The sequence below is a fragment of the Callithrix jacchus genome, chromosome 1 (genome assembly GCF_049354715.1).
Source record: "Callithrix jacchus isolate 240 chromosome 1, calJac240_pri, whole genome shotgun sequence".
Taxonomy (NCBI): domain Eukaryota; kingdom Metazoa; phylum Chordata; class Mammalia; order Primates; family Cebidae; genus Callithrix; species Callithrix jacchus.
Genome location: NC_133502.1, coordinates 13,038,135 through 13,059,871, shown reverse-complemented (window position 1 = coordinate 13,059,871; position 21,737 = coordinate 13,038,135). Strand labels below are relative to the sequence as shown.

The 21,737-nt window shown below is 39.6% G+C and overlaps 1 protein-coding gene and 1 long non-coding RNA gene across 9 annotated transcripts in view; one reads left to right on the top strand and one right to left on the bottom strand.

The window, feature by feature from the left end:
• Positions 1–21,737, bottom strand: part of MBNL2 (muscleblind like splicing regulator 2) — a 175,316-nt gene that overhangs the window by 26,195 nt on the left and 127,384 nt on the right. Inside the window, exons 6-9 of one of the 8 annotated variants that reach the window (XM_008992244.5) lie at positions 11,948–12,001; positions 11,162–11,315; positions 3,671–3,706; positions 2,294–2,388 (exon numbers count right to left, since the gene is read on the bottom strand). In XM_008992244.5, coding sequence (XP_008990492.1) covers positions 2,294–2,388; positions 3,671–3,706; positions 11,162–11,315; positions 11,948–12,001 — 339 coding nt within the window. The remainder of the gene's footprint in view (positions 1–2,293; positions 2,389–3,670; positions 3,707–11,161; positions 11,316–11,947; positions 12,002–21,737) is intronic. The other 7 variants (XM_017970047.4, XM_017970052.4, XM_017970054.4 and 4 more) reach the window with 7 other exon arrangements.
• Positions 3,690–20,653, top strand: LOC144582194 (uncharacterized). The gene is made up of 2 exons (XR_013534500.1): positions 3,690–9,596; positions 10,023–20,653. It is a non-coding gene; the product is annotated as an uncharacterized LOC144582194 (long non-coding RNA).

Here is a 21,737-nt window from a genome sequence, read left to right as displayed (position 1 = left end):
CGAAACTTCAACTTATTTCCTTTTCCAATCACACCATGCCTGAAAATGATAAATTTGAACTTCTGAATATTCCATGCTTCCAACCTCTGCCTCCCTAGATAGAAAGACAGACAGACAGACACACACACACGCACACACACACACTTGAATATACATATGTAATATCTCAAAAATTTTTTTTACAAGGCAGAGCCAAAGAATCACTAGGCTTGAAAAATATGTATGACACATGGTCAAAAATTTATCATGCTAAAACAATTCATCCTACAACTCCAAAGTATTTCTTTATCTTGGCTTCTTTTCCTTTCTTAAAAAAAAAAAAATCTCTAAGTGTCCAAAAGGCTAAACTTACCATACAGAATTTCACTGCAACAAATACTACTATATTATACTTCAATCTTGCTTTTAATTTAATTTTGTTTTGAGACAGGGTCTCACTCAGTGACCCAGGCTAGAGTGCAGTGGCATGATCACGGCTCACTGCAGCCTCGACCTCCCCTGGCACAGGTGATCCTCCCACCTCAGCCTCCCAAGTAGCTAGAACTATAGGCGTATGGCACCATGCTCAGCTAATTTTGTGTGTGTGTGTGTGTGTATTCTGTAGAGACCAGATTTTACTGTGTTGCTCAGGCTGGTCTCCAACTCCTGGGCTCAAGTAATCTTCTTGCCTCGGCCTCCCAAAGTGCTGGGATTACAGGCATGAGCCACTGCACCCAGTCCAAACTTGTTTTCTTATAAAAGGACTTTGTAACAAAAATTGGGACAAAAATCACATAAACATAGTTTAAGGAGGCAAGACTTAAGACTTGAAAGAAACAGGTATCCAGCTTCCCTGTTAAGAATAAGTGAGAAGAGCTTTGGACCTAATGATGGAAAGATGCAAACAGTCTCTCTCCCTTCTCCCATCCACAGTTTAAAAATAGTCATCATCCTCTTCCCATCTAAGGAACTCATCCTTGTCTGTTCTTTGTTCTGTTTGTTTGGAAGCTGGGTTGGCTTTCCTTAGAGGAGGGGCTGGCATTTTAGAGGTGGCAGTGAATTGCTGAAGAATGGTCCACAGTTGATTGACACCTGCCTCTGCACTGCTGTGGGCCTCTCCTCCCTCCTCCGCTGTCTGCTCTCTCTTACTCTGTCACAATGCTGAGGGCACAATCAGCACTGTCACAGGGTTTAACTTTTATTCTTGCATTCCTGTCCACTCATGCCTTTCTTTGCAGGAATGAAAGCTGCAAAGCTGGAATTGTGGATTCACTTGAACGTGGAAAGCAGCATGACTCAGCCCTCCCAGCCTGCAGAGCGCGGGCTGGGACTGCCGTGATGCCCCGACACAATTTCCCCCAGTTTCTTCTATCCCTTGTCATCTTTTATTAGCAGAGCTGATTTTATTTTTAAAAACCCATGAGATGAAAGTAAAAACCAAACCAAAATTGTTCTTCTGTGAAGGGAGGGCATGCACAATAAAAACAATTTTTCTAGGCGAGGTGAGAGTTTCTGCTCACTCACCCTCATGCTGTCTCCTTGTGGCCAGGAGCATGTGTTTGCAAGTTGGGAGGCTAGGATCAGGGATGCAGTCAGCTTGTGACCACAGAGTAGGAAGTAGCAGCTGGCTGTGACTACGAAATAGTGCATCCATTGTCTCACTGGCACATGCATTAAACCAACAAGAGTTAAACGCTCCTCATCAGTTATATCCAGCCTTTGTGAGTTCAGCGGCACCCATGACTCTTCATTCCGGATGGTTTGACTCTTAGGCCAGTATTGGAGCAGATTGTAAAGTGGGAACCAAGTGAGTTTGGCAGAACCTAAGACCGAGGTCAAATGATCATAAGAATTGTTCAAGACCTCAAATATGACACTTAGGCCAAGGGGAAGACTTTCTAAGAGGAGACCCCTTTTCCTCCACACAGCTGATAGGGTCTGAGTGAACCGAATTCAAATAGAGCCAGTTTTGAAGCACCCACGGGTGCACATTTACAATGTTTCTGTGGCCATTCGCAAACCACTGGATAGGTAACGCTGTACTAAAAGGAATTTAAGCCTGTCAGGTTAATTACACAATATTAGGTACGAAAACAAACAGTGCAACACAAAACATAGCTACATCATTATTTGCAGTAAATGTTAACTCTAAATAAGTGCAACCTGTCTGTAAATGCTTGCTATAAACTAATTAAAAAAATAAAATTTGATGGATAAACATGAAAAAAAAATTCTCACCGAGAATTTTTTTTTTAAATATCAGCACTCATTTAGAGTTTGGGATTTGTGAAAGAAAGCTTTAAAAGGAGCAAACCTGATTGGCTGTGGCTGTTGCTGCGAAGGGGACACTTGTTGCAGGAGTTGTTGCTGCAGAGACAGTGGCGGACGTAGCGCTGTGCATCATGGGTACTTTCAGGAGGGGAACCATGGGAGCAATGAACAGGAGGGTGTAGCATTATGGTAATAGAAGTGGTATTTTGGCATGGTGAATATCAGAGCAGCAAGCCATCATGGGTTAAACCAGCAGATGGCATGCAATCACAATGCAAAGCAAGGAAGCATGGGAGAGAAATAAAAAAGGGAAAATAGCTTATTACAAGTACAATTAAAGGAAGTTTTAAAACATAATCAGTGATTCCCAGAAAGGCCAAAGCAGATTACTTTGGTTGATGTATTTATAAACATTTTATTTCTAACAATAGATCCATTCCCAATTCAGAGTATTCAGTGTATGCAATAATGGTTGTTTCTAAAACTGTGGAAGGTGCTGTCCGATGAAGCAAAACTATGTGATCATCACTTTTAATCATAAATTCTGAAACATCCAAGTCTCCATATGGAGGCCTATTTTGGGATAGGACGTTCTTTGGAATTATGGTTACACTGAATTTTTTTTTTCCAATTTGGAACTGCTTATATGAAATGGAACTGCTGTGGGTTGTGGTTTATTTGAATCAATAAACGATGGAGCAAACATCATAGCCTTGATGCAAATTCTAACACAGTGACTCTGAAATAGCCAGACAAAATTTGCAAAACTTCGTTTTCTTCAATCTAAATAGAACTAATCCATATGTCCTAAAGACAGACGTTTGTACCAATGCATTAACGTGTGTGAGGATGACGATCTGCTATTAAAATTAAACGGCTACGGGAATGCTGAGGTGCAGAAACATCACCATAAATAAATCAACACTTAGAAAAGATAATCAAGTTAGGCAGCTCAGACATTTGGTTTCAAAATACATCCATTTATAATTTGTAAAATATGAATACTTCTGGGAAACTCTGATCGCTCTAACACACAGCAAAGAGGAGATAAAGGCACACCACTATGAAACTTTCAAACATTGATGAAATTAGCCTGCCTCGCTGATAGAGTAAGCTCTGTTCCTTACGCTATACCATATAAACTATAAAGAGAAACAAAACACAAATCATTAAAAAGCAGACTCGTACTTGTGGCTTTATGTTTTTGTAGTGATTGTTCTAGCACAAGAGGTCACATTAAAACCATCATTTTCTTAAATATACAAGTACATTTAAAAAAATCTATTTGTTAACTCTAAAGCCAAATAAGCCTTCAAATCGACTATTTCCTGTAGCATTTCTACCATCTCGGAAATAAATTTCAAGCAAGTGAAGGTATTGTACATCATATAAAAGACAAATAAAAAAGGTTGAAACCTACCAATACTGGTAGCGGGTGTCATGCACAAAACTGACCCTGATGTCATGCAATGGTGGGTGGAAAAAGTGAATAAAGGGAAAGAAACAGGTTAGCGGTTTAGAGTTAACATTCAAAGTGAGATTGAAGCACAACCAGAAATAAGTAGGGTTAGTTAACACAGTCTTTTAGGGCCATTCACATTGTCAGTACAGACACAAATATATCTGACTTATTTTAAGCCAATATTATTCCAAGCTCACTCCTTAGACCACTGTTCACACTTTCTATTCATATGCATCGACATGATTCTAATAAGAATGACATGTGATAATGCCATGGTGTCCTTCCTCTAAGACCTCAAAGTCTTTTACAGACATTATCAAGTTAATCCTCCAAGGTAGGAAGTAGGTATTTTACAGATGAAAAATCTGAGGCATAGTAACTCCTCCAAGGTCACTCATGGTGTGGGTCAACGGGAAGGCTAGAAATAGAATTCTCTTCCTAAATCCAGGTCAGCTTTTATATTCACTAGAATACGCTGAACTTACTGCATTGAAAGTTTACTTGTTTGTTGGACTGTAAATGTTTTGTGTCAACAACGGTGTGAAATAAGAACAGTATTTAAGATTTCATAATCTCCAAAGCTTGCAGGGCAGGGTGGGTGAATTTTAGATTGCTGCTGGAAGGTCCAAGGACCTAGGAAGACTGAGGTTCTTACAGGGAATGACCTGTATGTGTATGTGATCTGCTCTCTGTCGCAAGATTCATTGTGATAAAGGAGCAGTGCCTGGCAATAAAGCCTAAACACTGAAGAGGAAAAATAGTGCAAAGTTGGGGCTGAGTTGGGACCAGGGCTAAGGAATTCAGTCATGGCTGCTACAAAGCGACCCTGAAGAATATTTCTGGCAAAACTCCTAGGAAATCTCAAGTTGATGTCTAAGCTGGGAGGTAGGAGGTAGGGAGGGGCGATTTCAACCCTTTCTTAGAAATAGTTGTCTTCTCTGTGGTGGTGGTCTTATTAACATACATGAATCAGAAAACTCCAACCATGAATATTATATTCATGTATGTTGTGGAGAACTGAAACAAAACTGTATTGAAAGCTTTGAGAAATTATCTCTTACTGGTTCAGTTCCGTGAAAAACAAGGTCATACTTGGATTTAGATCACTGAAGACTGCGTGTCCGGTAGGTGCCTGAGAAGTAGTTTCTCATGAATGTAGGAGTACCCTCTTAGAGTTTCAGAATTAACTTCTGAGATATTAGTTAGAGAGCTTGAGCTGTGTGGTCTTTATTCTCTCTGTGGCACAGTTCACACTGGAGGGCTACTTTTTGCCTGATCTACATTTTGATCAAGCTAACATGACTTAGTCAGGAAAGAGGGCTATGTAACTGGGCTACTGCTACACTCTTCAACAAATACGTGTCAATACGTCCAACTTAAACCTTTCTCCAGCCCTATTCTTTCATTTTCACAATCAAACTTCCGGAAATCTACCTATGCATACATTTTTAATTCCCTATCCCCACTGAGTCTTCATTCCTCTTAAGTTTGGCTTTCATTTGATCTCTGCACTTAAATTGTGAACGCCAATCACCAGAAAAACCTCATATTGCTGCATCCAGCAGGAACTCTCCCATCCTCACCTCACTGTTCCTGATTCTCAGCAGCATTCGGCACTCCGCCCTTCCCTCCATCAGAAGCCACTTTCTTCCCTTAGTTTTATCTCACACACACACACACACACACACACACACATGCACACACACACACACACATGCACACACACATTTTTCTTCCTGGCAACTCACTTTGTCTACTTTGCTGAACGACCTTCCTTCCCTGAACTCTCTCTATGCTGGAGTTCCTCAGGACTCAGGCATGGGTCTTTTTCATCTGTACTACATCTCTTGTGGTATATCATTCACTTGATGGATTCGGATTCTAGGATCTTCCATGTTTGTGTATCCCACCCAAATCTCTTCTCGGAGCTCCAGGTCCTTTCCTCTAACTGCCCACCTCACCTCTCCACTTGGATGGCTCACAAAGTGTCTCAAATGTAACAAGACAGAACTTTGATGTTTCCCACAGAAACTTTCTACACCTTTGTCTATGGCCATACTACCCTGAACGCACCCAATCTTATCTGATCTCAGAAGCTAAGCAGAGTCGGACCTGGTTAGTACTTGGATGGGAGACACTTTCTACACACCAGGAAATATCTTCTGGGCATCACCATCTAAGTAGAGCTCTAGTCTGAACTGAAAGTTATGCCTGACACCCTTTCCCCTTGTACACTTCCCGGGTCCAGCTTACCAGTCAGCTAAAGTGATCCTGCTTCTAACATGCAGCTTGCATAACTAGTCTGTTTGTCCATCACTACTGCCACATCTCAAGTCCTGGTCACCATGATCTCTAGGCTGGACTATGCGATAACATCCTAAGCGGTCTTCCTGCTCCATTCTTGTCCCTCCTTAGTTCATTCTCCAGCTGCTGGCAGAGTAGATCACTCCAAGTGCAGGCCTGGTCACTCCTCTGCTGGAAACCATTCAGTGGTTTCTCATTGCTTTAGGATAAAGGTTCCCTGTGGTCCAGTCTCTGACTACCTCCCCAGGCCATCCTACACCTCTCCTCCCTGGCACCATGATCCAGACAGATTAATTTTTCTTTTCTTTGAACACATTATACATTTGTCCTATTTTTGAGCTTCCCACAAGCTGTCCCCTCAGCCCAGAATAATCTTCCCCCCACTCTTTTCATCTTCCAGATCTCAGAAGCCACTTCTTTAGAAAATGCTCAATTGTTATTTTACCTACCTCTCCATGCCATCAAGTCAGTTTCTATTTTTAATCTCACTGAACTCTGCTTTTTCATTCATAGTGCAGGTTGAGCATCCCAAGTCTGAAAATCCGAACCCAAAATGCTCTAAAATCCGAAACTTTTTGTGCACTGACCTGACCCTCAAAGAAAATGCTTTTTGGAGCATTTCAGATTTCAGATTTTCAAGCTTGGGATGCTCAGTTGATTAATGTGATCTAAATATTTCACAATCTGAAACAAATCCCAAATCTGAAATATGTCTGGTCCCAAGCATTTTGGATCAAGGGGTACTCAATTTGTACTTATAAAAAATTCTAATTGTGTATTTCTATGGATATTTGTCAAACATTGATCTTTCCTCCTTTCTTGTAAACTCTGGGAGAGCAGAGATCCTGTCTGTCTAGGTCTGTGGGGCACATAGCAGGTGGCCAATGTGTTGAACGAATGTTTTCAGCCATTAGTAAGAAGTGTGCTGGGAGAGATTTATTTCTAAAATTTAATCAAATACTCAGTTTGTGAATTAATCTATTTTAGAGTAAACCATGGCTGGATTCAAAGTTACACCTGTAAAAATACCCTCTTATTTTTCTTTCATTCAACTGTGAAGGGGGAGTCTCTTGGAGAGCTTTGCTGTGCCATACATGTGAATATCATAGGGATTGCAAATAATCTACCGTTGCTCCTGCAGCTGCACTGGGCTAGGATCAGTCACGTCACTTTGGCTTCAGTCTGGATGTGGCTGAAATCCTTAACCAAATTAATTCCCTGAGCCTCTCTCTCGAAGTGGTCTAATAGTGATGTGAATATTGGAAATGCATAGCTTATGCATGTGTGGCTCCCTTACTCAATGCCAGATTCTGGTCCTGATCTTCTTAGCAAGCCAATCTCTGCCTTTGTACAACACTCCCATCCTCTATCTCTGCATACACCCTATATGTACTTTAGCTACAGCTACAATGGACAATTTTCTATTCTTCAAGCACATTCTCCCAACTGGGATGCTTTTTTCCCCCACTGATAAAATCTTGCTTCTTTTTCAAACTCCTAGGCAAATTTCTCCTACTTTGGAAAGTCTTCTTTCTCCATATCCTTTGTAACCACCACCTGGTGCATATGCTGAAGGCGGAATTTATCACCCCCTCTTCTTCACTCTCGAATCGCTTTGCCCAGACTCTCAGGAACTCTTTCATCCTCTGCATACTATTTGGTTTCCACCTAGTTATGAACTCTTTTGTATTCTTATTACTGGTTCTGGAACCCAGAACATACCACGGGTTCAAGGTACATTTGCTGAATTGAATGCAATACATTTTGTTGCGCTTATGCAGATATAGATGCCACTAAACACTGATAAATCTTCCACCAAGTCATGTGATAATCTGATGTAACATTTATGGGTTTCTCATCATTAGGCAATATCTGGGCACTGTCTCCTGTTCTGTTTATTCTGTACTCCCAATATAACGGAATAAATCAAGGAAGGATTCTGTGGGTTGCCTTTGTTCTCATCAGCTGAAGCATTTCACTAAGGCACCAATTCTATGAACAAAGCCTTCCCAAATGTTTTCTGCTTCAGTGGCACAAATATTTCAGCTGTCGTATCTGTGAGCCAGAATTATCTGGGTAATTCCACTAATTATGTATTCCACTCTGCAGTGTAGACACAGCCTCAGTTTTTCCATCTGCAAAATGCAAATAACCATGCATGCTACTAAAGAACTGCAACATCTTGAAGAATAATGAGATAATGTCTATAAGAACACTTACAGTAACTTAGAATAAACCTGTCAGAGAAATGCCAAGAATTATTATGCTGCTATTTTTGTAAGTGTGTGTGGTTTTGCCACTTTCCTAACATAGCAAAGAAAAAGTCTAACTACTTGGTTAAAATAATTCCCATCAAAAAAGAAAAAAAACTCCCACCCACTGCAAATGTGCTAGGGCATCAACCAGGGCAATAATTATCTTAGCATGGTTTGGGAGAAGACTCCCATATTTTGCATAAAATTTTATATTAATATCTTTGCAACTTGGAGGCAGAATTCCTGAAACCCAGATTCACGTTGTGTCAATGCGAGAATTTTAGCATCATATCAAAAGCTTTACTTATGAATGTTTTTTGATCAAGGACAACTTTCAGGAAAACATAAAATGCTTTTTTGTTTCATATTTATGTTTATGTAAAACATTTATAGAAAAATCAAAATCTGTTCATTTAAAAGTAGTGGGTCCTCTATGTACCAAGTTATACAAGTTATTTTTGAACACCTTCATTTGAATTGCAGAGGTTTAAAACCAACAATGATGAACAATGAGTGATTATTATCGTTATCATTTTAGAAATAAAGTTGCAACTGTGGTTTATAAACAACAAAATTAGAAGCAAAACCTTGAGCTCTAATGAACACTAAAATTCCTGGTATGGGCTTAAGTGGGAGAAAGATTATTTTAAATTTCCTTTTAATAAAATTATTTTTTCTTTCCTCATTTAAGAGAAATGTGAAAAATTCTTAGCAGTTGAAATACCATTTCAGAACTAGATACACATGGCTGCTCACTCCGATATTTATGTCATGTAAGAAATGAGAACTCTTCTAGTCACTATTAGTGGGCTAGGACCCATTTTTTGGCTTCCAAAGCGCACGGTTTTGAGGGTTGCCAGATACACTTAAGCTGTTCCTAAAGAATCCACCAGAGGGCGGAAGTACACAACCACAGCGGGCAATACAGCCCTATGGGTCCTTCATGCAACACATTTCATCATCAAAAATCAGGTCGTTGCATAAGAGATGTTATTTATCCTTGCTTTGGAAATGTTTAAAAGGCTTCCAGGTGAAATGTTTGAAAGTGATGATTCTTTCAGTGATTTAAAAATCAGTCATTATTGGATTGGAGAGTTAAACATGTACTGGAGGGCTTTAGAGTCTTTGGCAGTCTTAGCCCCAGAGCGTCACACGTATTCCCAGGACATGGCAATGGCAGTATCATCCATTCTTCAGAAACAGGCTTGTCCTTTTATGTTTCTCCCCTCAGTATATTCTTCCTTAACTTTTTTTTTCTTTTAAAATATCTAGTGGCCAAGAGGTCTACAATGAGACACTTTGTAGAAACCACACAGGACATTAATGTAAGTTTACCTTCTAGTCATTATTTTACAAATGTGGTATTTCAAGTGGATTACATGTGAAAATACTGCTATGCTATAACAGCACTGGAATGTCACTAATTAAGGTTGTAATAGGGAGAGAGTGAACCCCTAATAAATACTGCATTAGAGATTTCTTCTCCAAGTCTATTGGAGTTTAAGATTGGTTCAAAACTAAAATAAGAAAAGTAAACACTGAAAACCATTTTGCTTGCATAATTTGTATCTTTAAGTATTGTTCACAGGTTACTAATCAGTTTCAAAGAGTAGATATTATACAAAGACTATCACAGAAATATTTTAACTCCCTCGGATGTTGACTCCTGATAAGCTATAGGATTTAAGGAAATGGATAATAAGCTGAAAAAGTCCAAACTTACAGATTTGAATCAAAAAATTTTTTTCTAGGATTGTTATTCATTTGTATTTACCTTCATCTCACTATCATGAGCTGAAGAATTTTGACTTACAAACAACGAACTCAACGGATGGTCTTCCCACTGGGGCCTAAGTTACCCCTGCTTCTAACATTGACTAAAAGGTGAAAACCACAGTCGATTCTGTGACTATCTTTGCGTATGGCGTGCAGGTGTGTGTCTGTGGTCAGGGATGTTGGTGAAAATGGGGGCGGAATGACATGCTTTATACTTTTGCTTTTTTACTTTTATCTGACTTTTTTTGGTCACTTATTTAAAATATCACTTTTATCTGCTTTTTTCCATTTTCGGGAGAGCTCTGTGGAATGTGTATATAGAGGCGGGCCTGGGTGGCAGAATGTGACATAAGTGGAGTTGATCACAGGGAATCTCAGTTCTTTATCTCATTAGTTGTGGCACCTTGGAAAGTCACTTCTCATTTAGGGGGCCTCAGTTTTCTCATCTGTAAAACACTTGACTGGATGAGGAGATCACTAAGACTCCTTTAAACTCTAGGATTCTACGACTATTACAATGGATCTTTTAGTGGAATCATAGTTAATGCACATGGTACATAATAGTATCAGGCATTGGCTTAGACCCTGAGGATAGGAGCTCTATATGCTTGTGAACTTGGTGAAAGTTGAGAAGGATGGAGAAAGAGATAGAATGGATATAAAAATATGAGTAGAGAATTGCTTTAATTTGAATAGCCTCATTTTTTTAGTGCTCTGAATAGAAATAGAAAAAAATGGTTAGTATTTACTAGAATTGCTAATTTTAGGTCATTCAGAGTTAACGACAAATTTCAATTGTCACGCATAAAAGATCTTACATGAATAATTTTACAGGGCTTGTGCAGATACAAGAAACCAAAAGCCCAAACTGCTCTCTGTTTCTCATGGGTTAAATCTGGCTCTCAAATCTATCAAATATTTGGCTTTAGAATCCTAACGGTCTTTAGCTATCATTCAAAGTAAGGTAAATACATTTCGATAGCTAGGACAACGATGGATCTCAAACTGTATTATACCTTCAAAAGCAAACTAGATGCCACCAAACAGCTTAAAGAAATGAGGAGAAAGCACATGACCAGAAGGGCACAGGACATGAGACAGTAAGGGCACGCACCTGTTGGAATGAACGCGGCGTGTTGCTGCAACTGTGCGCTGGTGAGAGCCTGCTGGTAGTGCAAGACGCTGGGGTTAAAGACCGCACTGGTACCATTGCTTTTTTCAAGTGCTTGTCTCTTTGGTAAAGGATGAAGAGCACCAGGGGGAAAGGCCTAGAAATGAAGAATTCGATAAGATATGTCTAACTTAAAGCAAACACACCTTCTGTGTTCACAGAGATCATCAATTGCAACATTCTTATTTAAAATGACAGCTAAGGAGATGCCTCTGCCATGCACCTTAATTTAAACAGCGGCAATGTCGAATGAGTGAGAATTTGTTATTGAGAGCGAAAGCATGATTTCTGTAACCCAAAACGGTAGCATCTCAACTAAGGAAAAGAAAAACTATCAAGCAACAACAACAACAAAAATGGCTTCAGCTTTTAAAATGAGTTAAACTATTCTAAGGGGGAAGAAGCATTGGCGTTATTATTAATACCTATTCTTTTCTTTAGCTAAATGGCAATTTCTTGAATTTAAAGGTTAATAAGAATTATAATGAACATTTTCTGAGTCAAATAATTTAAATTTGCTTCACTCTTTTGGAAAAGGTATTAAAATTTGTTAGGATTAATTTATTCCACAGATTACATATGAAAATGAGATGGCTAAACACCTTATTGGAGTTTTTTCCATAAATTAATAATAATGATTGTTTGCAACCAATATTTTACAAGTAATACAAATCTCAGATGGTTCTCTGAAAAGCTACATGCAAAGCGAAAGGTGAAAGGTCAAAGTACCAGGTCTACAGTTGCTTCGAGAGGTCGCTTCATTGCTTTGGCAGTCGACTGAGTCTTTTAATAACAGGCAGCGAGCACATGATGGCAGTGGGCCAATGGGATTCAAGCGAATTAACATACAGGTAAACAGCAAGCAGAGGTGCATCATGGGAACGGCATTGCATTGTGGATAGGTGAGAAGGAAAAAAATATTCTGAATGCAATATACAACGTACAAAACACTAGGCATGCACAACAACAAAAATGTTCTCTAAAGAAATGAATATTACACCTTAAATTAGTATTGAAGCAAAAATGCATCTACTATACCTTAGTTAAAAGCATATAAGAGAGTAAAATATAGATGTTTGAAATTCAGGAAAGTTAATTAAAACAGCAGCTTGCATACACACCATAAGCATTTTTTATATTGCTTCAGAAAAAAATGCAAAATTTGTAAGGGCCATAGGATTGAAGAACTTCTGATAAGTCAGTTTTCAAATATGAAATAATGAATCCATTGAGTAAGGATAAGACCCAAGTTGAAATTTTTCATAAATATAATTTAAAATTCATATCTGGCCTAACAAAATGAAGTGGCGAACTGAGACAAAAAATTCAGGCAAAAAAATATTCAAACACAAGATTATTTAGGCGAAACTGTTGGGTTTGGATCTGTATTTTTTGTCTGAATCATGTGGATAATTGTCTCAATTCTTGCCTTCACTCTGCTAGTGTGAGTCTTGTAATGTGGACTAAAATGTTCCCAATTTAATGTGTTGAATTTAAGTAGTGAGTTTTCAGAATTCCCCACTTTTATTCCATCATCTTGTTTCTAACAACCAACTTATCATCCATTCTGTCTTCTACTACATTTGAGATGTTCATTTCATTTATCCCAAACAACTTACCGGATTACACTATGAAAATATCCTCTAAGGGGCATTTAGTGTCCCCAGGTATCAAAATAATTTCTATTTAGTAATTCTATTTGTACTTTTAGCTATAATCAGTGAGCAACCCCATTAGTGAAAAGTGGAACTCTTCCATAGAACAAATACAACAACTAAAAATAGCAAAAGCTAAAAATAGGAAAGAACTGCTTGAAAGATTAAAAGTAAAATATCTTTAACTTATAACCATACTTTTGGGAAGACACTTTCATTTAAACAACTGAGATAAAAACAAATATGGATTGATTTAGACCACAATGAAAAAATTTCCTATTCTTTGTAAAAAGAAAAACAAAACAAAACTACTAATTCTATGATGGAATTCTATGCAAAGAAAATAATTCAAACAAATTGCTCCAATGCAAATAAAAAATGAAATACTCTTTTCTAGGCTTAGCACAATAGGTAAATCCCTAAGGTTTGTCTAATAAATACAAATATTGTATTCTAAAGTTCTGAAATAGAACTTTGTCATTTGACATGAGATTGTACTAAACCTTTAAAATGGAAAACAGTTAATGACATTTTCCTGGATAAATAAAGGATGTTTATTATTGTTTTATAATTCAGGATAAAAAGTATGGAGATAATAGGGGATAAGGAGAGAGCTATAGAGGAGAAGAGACTAGAAAGAAAGCAGAAAGGACGACAGGCAGAGAAGAGACTTAGAATGGCCAATGGAGAAGAAAATGTTTTGGAAGGGTGTTTTGATCAAGGTCATCGAATAATATGAAATCAATGTTGTGAAAGTACAATTGTGAACATTAAAAACAATGAGCTTACAAAACTTCTGTGTACTGGACATTCTTTCCTTGCATGTAACTTTGACATCATGGAACTTTTATACGCCATTTTTGTTTCGAATCTCATCCTTGCACAGCTTTGCAGTGTTAAGTAGTGCAGGGTTTTCTTGTTTTTTTGAGCTTCAATTATTCTGCATTAGCTGAAGAAGGCTACAAAGCCTATTCTCATGGAGCGCATTGAGAACATGAACTTGATGGTTAAACTCAAAGTCATTTGGGCCTCAAATTTCTGGACTCAATTTTTCCCTTCCCATTTCCAGTCCTAACTATTGACAGAATGAATCCACTAACAGATCTGACATGTTGACTAGAAGACTAATTATGTCTCCAAAGGCTGATATTTTTTAACAAAATTTAGACTTAACAAAGAATCATTTAATGAAGTCTCCAAGTACAATAAAAAATAATAAATATTTCTCCTTAGGATTGTCATTGGGAATGTTAATGTTCTTCTTCCTGTCTTAATGTGATGAAACTGAATGTCCATGGACTTTAGAATAATCCAGGAATGTAAAACAACTGAAAACTCTAGCGTGAGCAGGACGGTGGCAGTGTATCTCTTTCTATCACTCCATGGCATGAGTTTCATGAGAGACAGGTATGTCCTTTTTAAGCAAACACCGAGGTCTTGGAGGGTGGGGTGGGCATCTTAACATCTTGTTCATCTCACACTGTGAAGCAGGTATGTGTAGCATACCTAATGTAAATGATGGGGTGATGGATGCAGCAAACCACCGTGGCACATACATACTTATGCAACAAACCTGCACGTTCTACACATGTACCCCAGAACTTAAAGTAAGGTTTAAAAAATCCATGTGGATGAATAATCATGTTATAATGTAGCTTTTTCATACACAGATGCTGTGTTTTCAGTGATTTCAACTGCTAACATATGTTTACCTACAATGAAAGATCTTCAGTCTTAGAATAGACCTCATAGATCATCAAGCCCAGTGGATCCTGAGATCTTTGTCAGGCACCGAGACAGAGGATGAGGTTTTTTTTTTTTTTTAATCGAGCCCTTAACTATGTTTCGATTTAATCGAGCCACTTGGAATGCTTGGTGTGCATGGGTGATGAGTCAAAGGAGGTCATATAGGCAGCTAGGCTTTTCTTTTTTTGGATTGGGGACCAATCCTTCTGCAAGTCAGGCAATCGAACCAAGTGCCCACATCAGGCATGAGAGGCGAAGACCAAATCTGAATGAAGGGTCAGAAAACACTACAACAATGATCAGAGCTGCCACTTTAAAGTAGAAAGGAAGGTAGACAAGTAGGATGCCCATCAAAGTTCCTGTACAGACTTTCCTGAACAATCGAACATATCTAGCTGATGGCAGCTTGTCCCATTTCCTTTCGCAGAATGGTTCTTTCCTTGTGTCACCCCATTTTGCTGTATGTGAACAAAGAATGCTTGTATGAAGATCAGACACCTTTTGTGTTAAAACTACCAAAGAAAAGTTCTGTCTGGCTTATTCTCATGTTTTAAAAATGCTGGGGATGGTAATGGTTGTGTTTTAAGAGGTATTTATAAGAATGAGGCTCAAAAGGAAATACATGTCTTTTATTCTGGAGTCAAAGCTTTAAATTCTTTGTAAGGATCTAATTAATCAAAATAAGTGGGAAATCTCCAGACAATAGTAATCATTGCACCCTGGAAATGCTTGAGGGTTTATATATGGAAGTCAGATGAATGGAATATCAACATCTTCTAACTGCATCCATCACTTTTATTTGTCCTTTTGAATAAGGAAATAAAATAATAGTTTTTCCCGTATGTACTGAGCAATTTTGCTATTAGAGTAGCAATGCTTTGACTTTATCCAAAAGCACCTAGGCTGGTTTCAAATGAGCCTCTCACTTCAACTAAACACACATGACAGATTAGGTAATTTTCATGTCATTGTCAGAAAGAACCTGGCTTTTGTTCTGAAACTACATTCCTTTGGGTTGTCTTTGACGACTCCGTAAGATCCTCTGACTTATCAGAACTCCAAATTTGGGCACGGTGTAACAATCCAAGAAACTATGGTAACTAACTCTATTGGCATCCACTGCAGTGATCTTTTATGCAGCTTGATGAATGTAACGTGAAAATGTGTAGAAGGGTGCACAGAAGAGTACAGCTTTGACTTGAAGAAATGCAGCAGGGAAATGATCTGTTTGTGTAAATGGCCATTTTTCCTCTTGCCCCCATCAGCCCAGGTCATCTACCACTGACATATACTAGGTGCATTGTTCCTTCAATGACTGAAGTATATATTGGTTGCAGATGTTAGAACTGGTCCATTGAGAAAACAGGCAGATGAAATCAGGGCTCAGATCTAAGGTCACTAATAGTACCTTGATCTGTTGTATTAATCAGTTCAGGGATATCTTGTTTTATTTCACTTTGTTTGATGGTACTTAGCAGATACTGCATTTTTTAAAACTTGAAGGTTTGTGGCAACCCTGTGTTAAGTCTATCAGGGTCATTTTTCCAACAGCATGTGCTAACTTTGTGTTCTTCTCACATTTTGGTAATTCTCACAATATTTTAAAATTTATTGTTATTATATCTGTTATGATACTTTGTGATCAGTGATGTTTGATGTTACTGTTTTAAATGTTTTGGGGCACCATGAACCATGCCACAGACTTAATCGATAAATGTCATGCATGGTCTGACTGCTCCACTCACTGGCTATCACCCCTCTCTCTCTTTTTCCTCAGGCCTCCCTATTCCCTGAGACAAAACAATATTGAAATTAGGCCAATTAATAATTTTAAATGGCCTCTGAGTGTTCAAGTGAAAGGAAGAGGCACATATTAATCACTTTAAATCAAAAGCTAGAAATGATTAAGTTTAGTGAGGAAGGCATGTCAAAAGCCAAAATAGGCTAAAAGCTAGGCTTCTTGCGCCAAAGTTAGCCATGTTGTAATTGCAAAGAAAAAGTTCTTGAAGGAAATTTAAAGTGCTATTCCAGTGAATATACGAATGATAAGAAAGTGAATCAGCCTTATTGCTGATGTGGAAAAAATTTTCGTGGTCTGGACAGATTGAACCAGCCACAGCATTCCCTTAAGCCAATGCCTAATTTATTTACTTTGTTTTTATTTTTTGAGACAGAGTCTCACTCTATCACCCAGGCTCGAGTGCAGTGGCATGATCTCAGTTCACTGCAACCGTTGCCTCCCAGGTTCAAGCAATTCTCATACCTCAGCTTTTTGAGTAGCTGGAATTATAGACATGCGCCACCATGCCCAGCTAATTTTTGTATTTTTAGTAGAGATGGGGTTTCACCGTGTTGGTCAGGCTGGTCTCAAACCCCTGGCTTCCAGTGATCCACCTGCCTCGGCCCCACAAAGTGCTGGGATTAGAGGTATGAGCCACCACGCTGGCAGAAAGCCTAATTTAGAGCAAGGTCCTGACTTTCTTTGATCCTGTGAAGGCTGAAAGGAGTGAGGAAGCTACAAAAGAAAAGCTGGGAACTAGCAGAGATTTGTTCATGAAGTTGAAGAAAAGAAGCCATCTCCATAACATAAACGTGCGTGGTGAGCAGCAAGGGGTGATGAAGCAGCTGCAAGTTATCCAGAGATCTAGCTAAGATCACGGATGCTCACTGATCACACTGTGTAGTGTGGCCACACCACACAGCAGATGTCAGATGTCTGGTATCATGCAGCGTTGCATGATATCTGCCGCATGTTCCCCGTTTCACACAATGTTATCATACAATGGGAAGATGTCAACTAGGACTTTCATAGCTACAGAGAAGTTAAGGACTGGCTTCAGACCTTTAAAGCACAGCTGACTCTTGCTAGAAGCTGATGCAGCTGGTGAATTTCAGTTGAAGCCAATGCTCATTTACCATTCTCAAAATTCTAGGGCCCTTATGAATTATGCTAAATCTACTCTGCCTATGCTCTAGAAATGAAACAACAAAGTCTGAACGACAGTATATGTATTTACAGCATGGTTTACTGAAGCCTACAGTTTTAAGCCTACAGTTGAGACCTACCGGTCAGAAAAAAAAAAAAAAGAAAGATTTGTTTCAAATATTACCACTCATTGACAATGCACCTCATCACCAAGGGTGGAGATGTACAGGGAGAATAATGTTGTTTTCATGCCTGCTAACACAGCCCATGGATTAAGGAGTTATTTCAACTTTCAAGTCTTACTAATTAAGAAATACATTTTGTAAGACTGCAGCTGCCATAAATAGTGATTCCTCTGTTGGATCTGGGCAAAGTAAATTGAAAACCTGGAAAGGATTCATCATTCTAGATGCCATTAAGAACATTCATGATTCATGGACGATCAAAATATCAACATGAACAGGAGTTTGGAAGAAGTTAATTCCAATCCTCATGGAAGACTTTGAGGGGATCAAGACTAAAATGGAGGAATTAACTGCAGATAAAATGGAAAGAGCAAGAAAACTAGAATTCTTACAGAAGTAGAGCCTGAAGATATGACTAAATTGCTGCAATTTCATAATAAAAGTTTAATGGCTGAAGAGTTGCTTTATGGAGCAGTAAAGAAAGTAGTTTATTGAGATGGATTCTACTCTTCGCTAAGAAGCTGTGAAAAGTGTTGAAATGGCAGCAAAGGAGTTAGCAAAGTATATAAATTTAGTTGATAAAGTAGCAGTAGGGTTTTAGAGGATTGACTCCAATTTTGAAAGTTCTATTCTAGGTAAAATGCTGTCAAACAACATTGCATGATACAGAGACATCTTTCGTGAAAGGAAGAGTCAATCAGTGTGGCAAAGTTCATTATTGTCTTATTTTAAGAAATTACCACAGCCATCGCAACTCTCAGAAATCACCACCCTGATCAGTCAGCAGCCATTAGCGTCGAGGCAAGATCCTCCACCAGCAAAATGATACAATTCACTAAAAGCTCTGATTGTTGATAAGCAATTTTTAAAGCAATATTTTAAAATTAAGGTGTGCATATATTCTTTAGACATAGTGTTCTTGCACACTTAATAGACCATAGTATAGCGTCAACATAACTTTTATATGCACCGGGAAACCAAAAAATGCATGTCATTTGCTCTATTGTAATACTTGCTTCATTGCAGTGCTCTGGAACTGAACCCACAACGTTTTGAGATATACTTTTATTTGAGGACTAATATTTCCATATTATCAGGGCCTCATTCCATATGTCAGTGACCAGGTATAGCCACTGGGACCCAGGCTGAGTCAATCACAGGGACAGCCACCAAATTCACCTTTAACTGCTTTCCCCGAATACCTAATTAGAGATGGTATAAAAGGCACCATTCTCTCTCTTGCCAAAAGATGTAAGAATACGTTCCTATAGATGTCCAGAGCCTTTGTCCTGGGTCCTGTGGAGAAGCTGACCTTACAGAATGGTGTGGCCATAATAAGAGAAGCAGGGAGGGGAAGAAAAGAGTGACCTCTTGGTTCTGAAGTTCCTGAATCCAGGCATTCCTGAGCCCATCTCTACTAAAAATACAAATATTAGCTAGGCATGGTGGCACTCACCTGTGGTTCCAGCTACTTGGGGAGACTAGGGCATAAGAATCACTTGAGCCTGGGAGGCAGAGATTCCAGTAAGCCAAGATCATGCCACTGCACTCCAACTTGGGTGACAGAGCAAGACTCCATCTCAAGAAAAAACAAATTTTATGGAAAAAAAATGTGTTCTTAATTCCTGTCAATCAACACACCAATTAGGATAAGTTGGAGCTGGCCTAACAGAATGATTACAATGAAAAAAAGAAATCTTCTTATGGGACGAGATCCTCACTAGGTGGATAGTAAAATGGACTCTGCATTGGAGAAATGTGTAAAGGACCTCATTTGTGCTCTAAAAGAATTCCTTTTATTATCAGCCTTCAGTGATCAGTTTACTCTCACCATCCCTCCCCTTCTTCCGATTCCCAACTATATTAAGTTTTGGAAACTATTCTTTTACTAGAAAAAAAAAAAGGGAGAATTTCTCTATTTTTTATTGACCCTCTTGTGTGGATACATACATCTCCACATATATAGGAACTCACACTCAGAAAAATCAGCATTATGTCCAATAACATAAGAATGAGAACGATGAGAGGAAAGGGCACTACAGGGACAAGGAAAGGACTCAGAGATTAAAAAAGAAACACAAAACAGTGATTCAGATGAAGGGCCTAGTGCTCAAGGAGCGTGGAAATAAGCAGCTGAGATTGGAAAGGTCTCTATAAGCACATGCCCTGCACCCAGTGGTGATTACCTCAGGGCGGATGGTGCCTTTCTCACTGCATGCCTATCACTGATCACAGTTCATGCCTTAATAAACATTTGTGCAACAATGTTGAGAAATGGTGAACTTGTTTGTGTGACAGCTACCCTTCCATTTTAATCAGTAATCAGTGTATGAGGTAGTGGTTGCCAGCTTGAACAAAGTGTTTTCAAACTGTACTTTCCATCTCTGCAGTCACAGCTCTCCTTCTTTAGGGAGGACTGGCCACTGAGTCCTTCATGCCCTCTAGACCCCATTAAGCATTTCCATCATGTCACTGAGGAGCATTTTATTGCTCTCAGTTACTACTCCAAACTCCCTGAGGGCAAGGAAACCTGCCTGATTTAGTTATTCTACTCAGCAAGTGCCTGATGCATGGTCTCAATAATTTTTTTGAAAGAATGAATGTGCAGTGCTTACCACATATTAACATAGACTTCTGATAAGCCAGAGAGCTCATATAAAAACAAATTAATTAGAAACTTCTGCAACCTAATGCAGAGGTTCTCAAATTTTGTGGTGCATTGGAATCACCTGGGAGCTTTTAAAAACTGCCACTGTCGACAGGTATGGTAGATCACACCTGTAATCCCAATGCATTGGGAATCCAAGGTGCGAGAATCGCTTGATCCCGGGAGTTTCAGACTAGCCTGGGCCACATAGCGAGACCCTGTCTCTACAAAAAATTTAGAACTTAGATGGGCATGATCCCAGCTTAGGAGGCTGAGGTGGGAGGATCACTGGGGCCCAGGAGTTTAAAGCTACAGTGACCCATGATCATTCCACTGTACTCCAGTTTGGGTGACAGAGACCCTGTCTTAAAAAAAAAATGCCACTGCCCAGGCCACACCCAGACCAACTAAATAAGAAAGTAAGAAACTTCAGGGAAAAGGACAGAGGTCAGGTCAGACCCTCCAGGTTGCTCCAAGCCAAGTTTGATAAGCAGCGTCTAGGCACTTGCATCTCAAATGCTAATGTGCATACGAAACACGTGGAGATGTTTTACAATTTAAATTCTGATTCCCTGAGGTCTGGATGGAGGCTGAGGATTCTGGGGGCTCCACAGGCTCCTAGGTGATCCTACACCTGGCCTGTAAGGGACAGTTAGGCTTCCGGAGATTCTGAGCAGTAGCAGGCTCCCAGGCGATGGCAATGATGTACTACTGGTCTCTAATGAGTGACTCAGGGAAGCAAGCCTAGGTCACAGGCCTTTTTTTTTTTTTTTTTTTTGCACTAGCCAGGTCGGCTCCACTTTCATCTGTTTCATGCTTGGCTATTCTGCATAAAATCTCACAGGGGTGGGGCCTCTGACCAGCAACGCCCTTGTGGTAAGTGAAAGAAGAGGAGAGAAAATGGGAGCAGGGAAGAGCCAGTCACTGACCAGATCACTCGCTGGGCTCCTCTTAGGCCACAGCTGTCCTCCGCGGCTGCTCCCAGGAGCAGGCTGCGTCCTGGTGCTCAGCTGCAGAAATGCACCTCTCTTTCCCCTCTCTGCAGCGGTGCCCACCTTGCTGTGCATTACAAGGGCCCTGAGCCTCTCTTAAGAAGACTCTAAGCGAGCACGCTCAGTCTTCGCCACCCTGGGAGTGGGACCGAGCTCACGGACCCCTGGGCTGTCCCTGCACCTGAGGGATTTACTTATTGTGCTGAAGAAGGGCAGGAGGGGAAAACAAAACAAAACAAAAAGGGGGAAAACAACAGCAAAACTTAGGCAGCGGAGCAGCGGGAATAGCAGCCTTCCATGTTTCCCGAGTGTGTGGAAGAGCATCCAAGCCTCAGCCCGGAGCGGCCTCCGCGGAGGCGCCGGGGTGC